At 44.6% G+C, this 11,709-nt stretch overlaps 1 protein-coding gene across 1 annotated transcript; it reads left to right on the top strand.

The window, feature by feature from the left end:
- The first annotated feature begins 5,248 nt into the window (after positions 1 to 5,248).
- On the top strand, positions 5,249 to 6,658 carry LOC135057398 (paraneoplastic antigen Ma3 homolog). Its single transcript, XM_063963287.1, has one exon. It carries the CDS (start codon positions 5,249 to 5,251, stop codon positions 6,656 to 6,658), a length of 1,410 nt encoding a protein of 469 aa, XP_063819357.1.
- The last annotated feature ends 5,051 nt before the right edge of the window (positions 6,659 to 11,709 follow it).

The raw sequence follows: 11,709 nt of genomic DNA, 5'->3' as shown, positions 1-11,709 counted from the left end.
CTTAATATTTGTTTGGAAGTCAGGATGGGTGCTTTGCTATACTGTGATGCTAAACTGAGCACCTAAATTCCTCTCTCCAGTGGTGAATTTTATGATGTTTTAATAGCACTTTTTATTGGAATGTGATTGATGCATTTAAAAATGAGGAGTCTCTTGATTGCAAGCGGGCACTGGCGATCGGGTGTCTGTTTTGATCAAAGAGTTATGTGTTCTCTGTTTCTCTTTCCCCTTCAGCGTTGCCATGGTCACGCGGCCCACATCGACACGTCACTTCCGGCTTTGACGCAACAAGCAGAACACTATACCGGAAGTGCGGCTGGCGTGTCCGCGGCGGACGCTGGCGGGGAGATCAGAAAGAGGAGGGGGGTAAGTAGGTATTTATTGCACATTGTTTTCACTATTTGTTTGTCCTGAAGACGGGGAGGTGGTCCCCGAAACGTTGACCTCACAAATACAAGTTTTTTTCACTGCTTCACAAGACTCTGAGTGCCGCCTCTGATTTTCGATTGTTGTTGCATGTCAGGGAGAGGATCCCTGGGGAGGGCACCAGAGCAGGATACACCCTACGGGGGAGGACTGGAGTGCCAGAGAACATTTGGAATATACAATAGTCCTTGCACGCCGTGCAGGCGTAAAGGAGTACTCAAGGCACCCAGTAAGCGTTTATATATGACCACCCAGCCTCAACAGGTCTGATTTTACCAGCACTTTGCACCATTATCAGCACGAGCACCTTTTTCATATGAAACAGTGTATGTCATAATTGCACTAGCATCATAGCACTTTATAACAAGATGGCTACAGCTGCACAGGATGGTGGAGACCTGACTTCATTCCTCCTTCATTGTGACACGTATGACACCTTGAGCTTCTCAGATATAGAAGCAGAAAGAATTTTACACAAGGAACCAGCATTTACAGAGACGGTCACACCTTCTGGGGATGATATCCAGCGCGAGTTGTTCCGGTTGAAAAAACGAGAATTGGATTACCTCTATCATAGTCGGACGTTATCGGACTATTATAGAGCCAAACAGCTACCGAGGGGCTTCAGAGTTCATAACATCCCCACCATCGGTCGGTACAACATGGAATTTTGCAGAAAATGGATCGCTGTACTAAACAAATGCTCCATGGATTTGGTACTCCTAGTGATAGAGGAATCCACCAAGGAGCTGGAACGAACCAGGGAGAATATAAGCAAATTTGAACTAGACCATGCTACAGTTCTGTCCTTGGAACAATCCAAGACGTGGATGACAAAACTTAACGAACAGGTGGAGCAGTATAAGAACAATCTCTTGAAATTCAAGAAAGAGAAATTGAGAAAGGTGCAGATGGACTACACGCAACACCGGGTGTATACCTGGCTGGGGAACACCAAAGCAGAGAACATCAGGAGGAGGCCTGCCCGTAATCCGAGGTTCAGAAGTGGAGGCAGACAAGGTTACACCTCAGCAAGTGATTCGGAGGAAGCAAACACATCCTCTGCCATTTCCTCAAATGAGAGGACCCCTTTAGGGGTAAAGACCCGGGCAGTGGCGGCGTCCCGGGGAGGAAAAGGAGGCAAACGCGACGGGGAGGACAAAGCCAAAGAAAAAGGAAAGACCAAAACCACCAAGGGGAAGACACGTTAATTTTCAATTTATCTACAACCCCCCTCACACCCGCAGAGGTGAGTGTACTGAATAAAGGGTTGTCTTATGTCCCTACTAACTTTGGCAAAGATTTTGGATGGACAGTGGAGTCATTCAAACTACATCGTACCTTAAAAATTAAGGACTATTTTAGCAAATCCCCCCCCAGTAAGGATAAAGTAACATTACCACCACGAATCCAGAGCTTGGGGCCTAAGTCACGGTTTGATCCGGTCTCTCAAAATCCCTCCTTAAAGACTTTTCACAGAATGCTGGAAACAGCAGGGAGTGAAATAACTGCCCACAAACATCATAATCTATCGAAAGAAGAACGAGCCGCCTTGAAAGGACTAAGTGACCGCAAAGATATCGTGATCCGCAACGCGGATAAGGGAGGAGCGGTGGTTGTACAGGGCACAGCAGAATATAAAACAGAATGTCTCCGGTTACTAAATGATCAGGACACTTATTGTAGGCTGAGCTCTGATCCATCACAGGAATACCGAGTACAGCTAGGGAAATTGTTACAGAAAGCGCAGGAAGAGGGCGTGATAACAACAGATGTGGGCAGGAAACTTTGCCCGGAATATCCAGTCACGCCTATTTTTTATACAATTCCCAAGATACACAAGGACGCACAGAAGCCTCCGGGGAGACCGATTATATCGGCCCGGGGGTCTCTGTGCGAGCCTGCAGCGGTATACCTTGACACATATTTACAGCCCTGCATCCAACACACGGTCTCCCACTTGAAAGACTCCAGCATGCTTCTGAGAAAGTTCCAGTCCATTAAGGAAGTGCCAACAGACGTTATACTGGCCACTTTAGATGTCACAAGCCTCTATACCTGTATACCTCACACGCAGGGTCTACAGGCAGTGAGACAGTTGATAACAGGCAACACACATTATGTAGGACCAGATGTAGAGTTTTTCATTCAGTTGTTGGAGTTTACTTTAACCCACAATTATTTCATCTTTGATGGGGCATACTACAGACAACGAACGGGGTGTGCCATGGGGTCATCCGTGGCACCCTCGTTCGCAAACTCGTATATGTGGGAGGTGGAGCGAAATCTTTTCTTTGCTGACAAGGCGGTGGCAGTGTGCCTCTTTGTTTATTATAGATATATAGATGATCTATTACTCTTTTGGAGAGGTACAGAGCAAGCATTGAGTAAACTGGTGGAGACACACAACTCCACAACTAGCCCCATTAAGTTTACAGTTGCATGCAGTATGATAGAGATCTGTTTCTTGGATATACACATTAGAATCCAGGATAAGCAGATAAACACGAGTCTGTATAAGAAACCGTCAGACCGAAATACCATGTTAAGACATGATAGTTTTCATCCCCCAGCGACAATCAAGGGGCTCCCCTATTCCCAGTTCCTACGGGTCTGCAGAGTAAATAGCGATAATAAATTGAGGCTAGCCCAACTGGATGAGATGGAACAAAGATTTCTGCAAAGGGGGTACCATAGAAAACTATTACAGGCAGCTAAGGCAAAAGCCCTAGGTAAAAAGAGAGAAGAATTACTGCAACCAGCGGCAGTTAGGGATATGACGAATGTCATCCCATGGGTTAATGAATTTACCACCAGGAGCAGTGCCATTAAACAGAAGGTACGGAAGTTTTGGCCTATTGTCACGTCCGATCCAGATTTAAAAATCTTTAAAGACAAAAGGTTGATGCCTAGCCACAAAAGAGGCAAAAGCATCAGGGACATCGTTGTAAAAACAGATATGTCCAAACTTAAAGCATCCCCAGCCACGAATTTTTTATCACGTAAAAATGGGTGTTACAAATGCACAGGTTGCACCACCTGTTCCCATATGTCACCTGGAGATCACATAGCACATCCTTATACAGGGAAGAAGTTCCCCATTAGGTGGCCGTTGACGTGCAGCACCAAATTCGTGATTTATGCCATTATATGCCCGTGCGGGCGCTATTACATTGGCAAAACTGAGTGCCAGTTCAAGACAAGAATGGCGCAGCACAGGCAGGCAATACGCAATGCGCTGGCCACTGGCAGTGGAGATCAGCCTGTGGCCAGGCACTTTTTGGAAAACAGACATGGCATGGCTACATTCAAACACAGGATCATTGATCATGTGCCAGTATCGACCAGAGGTGGGAATCGAGGACAACAGTTATTACAATTGGAGTCCAGATGGATCCACAGGCTAAATACTCTGAAACCGAAAGGTCTGAATGATAGTCTAGGGCTGATTAATTTTGTGTGAATTCAGAAATAAGTAGAAAGCTAGGGTAGAGCTCCACCTCCAAAGTAGAAATGGTAGGGAGCCATACATATACGTGTCACCTGAAGGGAGAAAATAGATAGAAGATGAGAAAAGAAGCATAGGTTCGAGCCATTCTATAGATCCAACATGCAGCTTAGTACCCAATTAAGTGAATTAATTTTTAAGACACCACTGGAGAGAGGAATTTAGGTGCTCAGTTTAGCATCACAGTATAGCAAAGCACCCATCCTGACTTCCAAACAAATATTAAGTATTTGTTGGTAGTGCAGGTCTTATGATATGTTTAATTTTCACATAGTAGGTATAAAAAGGGTTAATGGGAACACAAGGATGTTTTTCAATGTTTTATATTGTAATTTTTAATATTAGGCCTTAGTCATATTTTGTATATGAATTTTATGATGTTTTAATAGCACTTTTTATTGGAATGTGATTGATGCATTTAAAAATGAGGAGTCTCTTGATTGCAAGCGGGCACTGGCGATCGGGTGTCTGTTTTGATCAAAGAGTTATGTGTTCTCTGTTTCTCTTTCCCCTTCAGCGTTGCCATGGTCACGCGGCCCACATCGACACGTCACTTCCGGCTTTGACGCAACAAGCAGAACACTATACCGGAAGTGCGGCTGGCGTGTCCGCGGCGGACGCTGGCGGGGAGATCAGAAAGAGGAGGGGGGTAAGTAGGTATTTATTGCACATTGTTTTCACTATTTGTTTGTCCTGAAGACGGGGAGGTGGTCCCCGAAACGTTGACCTCACAAATACAAGTTTTTTTCACTGCTTCACAAGACTCTGAGTGCCGCCTCTGATTTTCGATTGTTGTTATATATATATATATATATATATATATATTTGCAAATATATAACGATAAGGGTTAAGGGGTTAATTGGGAAAATAAGGATTATAGGAGTATTAAGATTGTATCGTTTGTATTGTTGTGTAGAAATTACACTAAAGCCGTTTATGTGTGGTACAGTTTCATTACTTTATCAAAAGCAAAAGTAAAGTGTTAAATAGTAAAGGAGTTAAGGTTGTCACGTCATTACTACTCAGCTGATACGCGGGAGCACGAAAAGCTCGAAGCACAAGTACATCCAGTAAGTGAAAAGAATGTGGAAGGGTGTATACTTTGGGAGGCTAACAGTCAATTAAGAAGAGTTACCGTATGACCTTAGATAGGGGTTCTCAGAATCAACCCCATTCTGCTATTATTCTATAGCAGATCAAAGTTCTGAGTGGAGGCACTGTATATAGATAGAAGAAACTGGCGATGAACCTAGGCCTACACTGGAAGCACTGCTGAGATTATTAACCGTTCCAGGATCAAAGAAATAGCAACGATGGAGGTCATCAATGAAAACAGCATCTACCAATGGTGTATAGAACATAAGATTAATACAAGATGCAGTCTGAGTATGGTGGGGGACCTTACGGGAATTACTGATGATGAAGTGATTACGGAAGCACTGAAATTGTGTGGTGTAAGGGTCCCCTTATTGGTGGACAAGTGGAAGGGAGCGATCGGCGAAATTAGAGCAATACTAATCACGACGCAGGATTACTTGGATCCCTTACTAATACCGATCAACGTATTAGTAGGAGGAACGTCGGGTCGAAGGTGTCAGATAATATGGCCTAAGAGCATTGAAGAGAAAGACGGGGAGGCTACAGAGGCCGTTGATCCGAGAGAAGATACAGATTATCAGAGGAGAGATGCAACTGTCACCGGTGATAATTCACGGCCCAAGACATCAGTAGGTGAATCTATTGAACCCCAAGTGGAATCCGTCATGGACAAAGTGGTGAGCCAATTTGAGAGGTGGCACTTCGAAGGAGGATATCGGAGATTACGAGTATTCTTGGGCACGATACCTGTGACCACTGGAGAAGAAGGTTACGATGCATGGCGTGAAGCTGCCATACAACATTCGGAGGAATGGCGGTGCCCCGAACATATTAAGAAGCAGAGAATCGTTGAAAGCCTAAGGGGTCCCGCCATGGGGATAATACATGCTACCCGACGTAGCAATACTAATGCAACACTGAAGGATTACTTCAATGCTTTAGACTATTCCTTTGGAACGATTGAAGACATTGGAGATATATTGGCCCGATTGAATAATACTTACCAAGAACCATCAGATCCTCTCACTAATTTCATATACCGGTTGGACAAAATATTGTATAAGCTTCTGGATAAAGGGGGGATTGAGCAGTCGGAAATTGATGAACGGCGATTGAAGCACTTATTGAGAGGGGCACTGACCTCAAGTCCAGTAGCTCAGAGACTTAGATGTAGTGGGGCTCGAGATCGGCCACCCACATTGAGTGAACTGATCAAGGATGTGAAGTTAGAGGAGGTCCAAATTGATAATAGAGAAAAAAGTATCAAGAGGGTGAAGGTGGTAGTGCCAACTGCTGTATCCCCATCCCCTGATGTCACCTCGCCAAATGACCGACTGTATAAACTTTTAGAAGAACAAAATAAAAAGCTAGATCAACTGATAACAGTGCACAGCCGTATTCAGTCACCAGTGAACCGAGGGAGAGGAAGAGGACTAAATCGACGAGTGGATAATCGAGACCACATAATCTGTTACAGGTGTGGACAGATGGGACATAGATCTTTTGAGTGCCCACAAATTGGAAATTATGGAAGAAACACCAATAACGTTGGAAATCAGAATGTTAGTCCCCCGGAAAACCAGGAAGGGACGTTGATGAACCCCGCATCAACTCCCGAGCCATAGTAGTGTGCGCAATGGGGGGTACCCAGTTGCCTAGGACCATCCCAGATGGGATGATGGGAAAGGCCCCCATGGTACAAGCCATCATCAATGGCCATCCGTGTATGGTGCTATTGGACAGTGGGTCGCAGGTTTCGATAATTTTCGAAAGTTGGTATCGTCAATATCTACCCGACATTCACATATCACCTGTCGATGGATTAGCGATATGGGGAGTTAGTGATCAAAATACCCCTATTTGGGATATGTAGTGACCAAAATTGAGTTCCATCCCCTATTAACTTCGGACTCAGTAGCCCCTCTACCTTTCATTGCACTGATTTGTCCGGACCCCCCAGGGGATAGGGATGCGGTACCTGTTATAGTCGGCACAAATTCGAATTTGTTTAAGACTTTGTCAGACTGGTGTCTATCTCAATACAGATCCTTCTATCAGAAACCTGAGGAAGACCTATACTCATCACACAGAGATAAAGTCAAGGACTCTGCAGATACATACCATATAAATAACACTACTCCCAATGAAGTGAAAAGGGAACCTTTTATTACGAAACTGCAAAAATGTTTCCAGGACAGTGACCTATCGTTGCAAGAGCAAAGGCAAATAATAGACGAACTATTGGTCAGAAGATCTGTCTTTTCAATAGAAGAATGGGATCTAGGCACTGCACTGGGAGTAGAACATAGGATTACTTTAAGTGATCTCACCCCTTTCAGAGAACGGTCCCGGCGATTAGCTCCGGCAGACTTCGATGACGTGCGGCAACACTTGAAACAATTACTTGAAAATCACGTGATAGCTGACTCGGAAAGCCCTTATGCCTCTCCGATTGTGGTAGCACGAAAAAAGAATGGTGACATCCGGTTATGCATAGATTACCGCACTTTGAACAGTAGAACCATCGCGGATCAATACACTGTCCCTCGAGTCGAAGAAGCACTGGACTGCTTACAAGGTAGTAAGTGGTTTTCCGTATTGGATATGAGGTGTGGTTATTACCAAATTCCCATGAAAGCGGAAGATAGGGCTAAGACCGCTTTCATCTGCCCTATTGGGTTTTTCGAGTTCCTCAAGATGCCTCAGGGAGTAAAAGGGGCTCCTGCCACGTTTCAACGCACAATGGAACAAACGGTAGGAGACATGTGCTACCGGGAAGTGCTCGTTTATTTAGACGACATTATTGTTTTCGGAAAGACCCTGGATGAACATAATGCCCGATTGTTGAAAGTATTAGATCGGCTTCAACAAAAGGGGTTGAAATTGTCGATTGACAAATGTAAATTTTGTCAGACTATGGTTAAGTACCTAGGACATATAGTTAATCGGGAAGGAATTGCTACTGACCCTGATAAAACTGAAGCTGTAATGCGTTGGCCACGACCGAAGAATCTGAAGGACCTACGTTCATTTCTGGGGTTCTGCGGTTACTACCGTCGGTTTGTACCACAGTATTCCTGGATAGTTAGACCCCTCATGGAACTGACTAAAGGTTATCCCCCAAGCCATGGCAGTAGTCGGAGCAAAAGAAATAGTACACCTAGCAGTTTCTTCAAGCCTCGGGAGGAATTCGGGGATAGATGGACTGGAATATGTGAGGACGCATTTCTCCGGCTTAAGTATTGTTTGACACACTCACCTGTGCTGGCTTATGCAGATCCAACCCAACCATATGAGCTACACATAGATGCATCATTTGACGGATTAGGAGGAGTATTATACCAGCGGCAACAAGGAAGATTGAGACCTATTGCCTATATCAGTCGGGGATTATCAGAAAGCGAGAGAAAATATGCAGTGCACAAACTCGAGTTCCTCGCTTTAAAGTGGGCAGTAGTTGAAAAATTCCACGACTACCTGTACGGAACCAATTTTACCATCTACACGGATAATTACCCATTGACGTATATTAACTCCACTGCCCGTCTTGACGCCACGGGACATCGTAGGTTGGCAGCATTGGCCAATTACTACTTCACCTTAAAATATAGACCTGGGACAAGTAATATTGACGCGGATGCTTTATCAAGATTACCGAATCCTACTGTACCTAGTGTCAATGATGAATGGATAGAAGTCCCAGCGCGGGCTATGCAAGGACTATGTCATCAGATGATCTGCCTAAGAGGAGAACCACAAGATATTGTCAGTTCTCTGGGAGCATTGGAGACAGCATTACCTTTAATGTATTGTTGGATATCCCAGGCTGAGATGGGAGGGCTGGAAGTATTATCCAAAGAACAACTACGGGAGGCTCAACTACGAGATACTCACATGGCAATGGCTATAGATTGTCTAAACAACCGGCATAGAGGTGATGATGGAGTAGTAATATCTAATAAAACAAGAGTGTTGTTGAGACAGCGGAAAAGATTACTCTTTAAGAAAGGGATCCTCTACCGAAAGACGGAGGATAAGACAGGAAGAATCCGTTGTCAACTTGTATTACCTGCTGAATATATTGCCATGGTGTTACACTCACTGCACGACTGCCATGGCCATTCAGGATACGAGAAGACACGACTATTGGTCGCTGAAAGGGTATACTGGCCCCATATGAATAGCGATATTGAAACCTACTGTCGAGATTGTCGGAATTGTATACTAAGAAAGTCGATACCAGTATCGTCAGCCCGATTGATTAACCTAGAAAGCTCAGGACCATTAGAGCTTGTGTGTGTAGATTTCCTATCACTGGAGGATCCTTCCAGGAGAGACAGTCACATATTGGTAGCTACTGATCACTTCACACGATACGCCCAAGCGTATGTCACGGTGGATCAAAAGGCCATAACGGTAGCTAAGACACTGTGGGAGAAATCTTTCGTACATTACGGACTACCGGCTCGAATACACACTGATCAAGGGAGGGAATTCGAAAGTAATTTGATCAAGGAGTTGTGCTTATGTTGTGGAATACGAAAATCAAGAACATCGCCATATCACCCTCAGGGAAACCCACAATCCGAATGTTTTAATCGAACTCTTCTTGACATGTTGGGGACTCTGAATCCACGTGACAAAATTCAGTGGAAGCGACACGTTTGTTGACTTGTACATGCTTATAATTGTACACTAAACGACTCTACTGGATACTCACCTTATGTACTGATGTTTGGACGAGAAGCTAGGCTGCCGATTGATATTTGTCTTGGGACTAATGCTAATGACACTAAGTCTTGTATTCCAACCCACACCCAGTATGTAAAACGATTGAGGAGAGATTTAAAAGAAGCCTTTGATCTTGCTCACCAAGCTTCCAAGAGAAGAGGTGAGCAAAATAAACAACGATTTGATAAGAAAGTGATTGAACAGATACTACTGCCTGGAGACAGAGTACTGCTCCGACCCCTAGACGACAAAAAATAGCGAATCGTTGGAAGGAATCGCCATATACTATTATCAAGCAACTACCTGGTATCCCGGTCTATCAATTGAAACCAGAAGAGCATGATGGACCGATTGTTACTTATCATCGAAATCACCTATTGCCAGTCGGACAAGATATTCCTTTTGAAGAGACTAGGGAGACCGGTCAATCAGTGGCGGGAAAGGAGAAACCGATATCCCAGAGAGTAAAGGATCACTCTAGTCCATATGAGTACAATGAAACAATACCAAGCGAGCTGAGTGAAGAGGGAGCGGGGTACTTCTATTGTGAAGATCGTCATACTACTGGTAGAGAATTAGAAGGGAGAGATTTTAGCCCAGGAAAAGAAACTCAAGGGGAGAATTCCACTGATAATGAAGGACCCACATACGATTGGGGAAGACCTATCGACGATATTCTTGGAGAGAATAGCAATGAACTTAGTTGGAATGAAATAACCGATGGGTCCATTGTCAGTGAGGATAACTATGGAGGGGAAAGCACACCCATGCCCCAAAGAGTTCGACCACTTCGGACACATAGGCCACCTTTAATACTACTTATGATCGTCTGGGGATTCCTAGTGAAGAACCCAGAGTTGTTAACTCAACTACAATAATGCCATGGCCATACTTCGAGAATAATAGTAACTTATGGCCGGTGAGACCAATAATAGAGTATTACCCCCGGGAGTATAAAAAGTACGATGGTGACAGGTAGATATAAGAGGGATCAATACCTGCCACCAGGGGGAGGAGTGTAGAGGGACAGTTAAAATAGAGACGTATATATATATATATATATATATATAATTGGGAAATTGTATTGTGTAGTGTCTTGTAAAATATAAATGGCTGCATTAATGTAGAGAAATATATATATATAAATGGGAGGCTGTATGGTGTGGTGTATTATAAAATATATTGCTGCCTTGGTGAGATACAAGAGCCGGGACCCGCTCGCGGGGCTCTGGACCCGCTCGCGGGGATCCCGTGCGGGAGAGACGTTGATTAAGGAGTCTGGAGGCCAGTATAAATAGAGGGACAAGTGCGACACAGTTGACAGTTGGGCTGGGAGACGGAAGATTGTGAGTTGTAGCCGCAGGACGAAGGACAGCTGGGTGTTGCCGCTACCCGGAAAGCACGGAGAAGACGTACCGGAGGGCCGGGGGAGAAGCGCATCGGAGCCGCAGGCCACAACTCTGGACGACGAATTACAGTGAAGGAGTCACCGTCTCTCCCCACTAACTACTAGACGAAGGAGGCGGACATCGCTCAGGAGCGTCATCCGGTGGGAGGATTGAATGCCGGAGACCGCCTCCCTAGGTAAGACCCAGCCCCACACTGACGCTGCAGCCTCCCAGACTATCACCACTGGGGAGAGGTGGACACTTCCAGGGAGAGTTTCATGGAGAACATCACCAGTGCTGTATTACCAGCACTAATAGTAAGTGATGCGCTTAGCCAATGATCCCTGGTTATTGAAAGGCACATCAAACACCTGCAAAGACTGCTCCCACCATTATCTGTAATATTGATACATATTATAAATAGATTTCTGCTACATCCATATTAACCTGACTCTGAATGATAGAGATACAAGATGATTTCAGGACACTAACAAAACTTACCTGTTAATATACTACAGCCATTGTTATGAATCCCAGATGCCCTAAAACAGGAAAGG

The sequence above is a fragment of the Pseudophryne corroboree genome, chromosome 3, assembly GCF_028390025.1.
Source record: "Pseudophryne corroboree isolate aPseCor3 chromosome 3, aPseCor3.hap2, whole genome shotgun sequence".
Lineage (NCBI taxonomy): Eukaryota > Metazoa > Chordata > Amphibia > Anura > Myobatrachidae > Pseudophryne > Pseudophryne corroboree.
The sequence above is the reverse complement of the archived record's forward strand: the minus strand, read 5'-3'. Positions and strand labels throughout refer to the sequence as shown.

Excerpts from the sequence above, each read along its gene's own strand:
- LOC135057398 (XM_063963287.1), top strand. The coding sequence starts at position 5,249 with ATGGAGGTCATCAATGAAAACAGCATCTACCAATGGTGTATAGAACAT.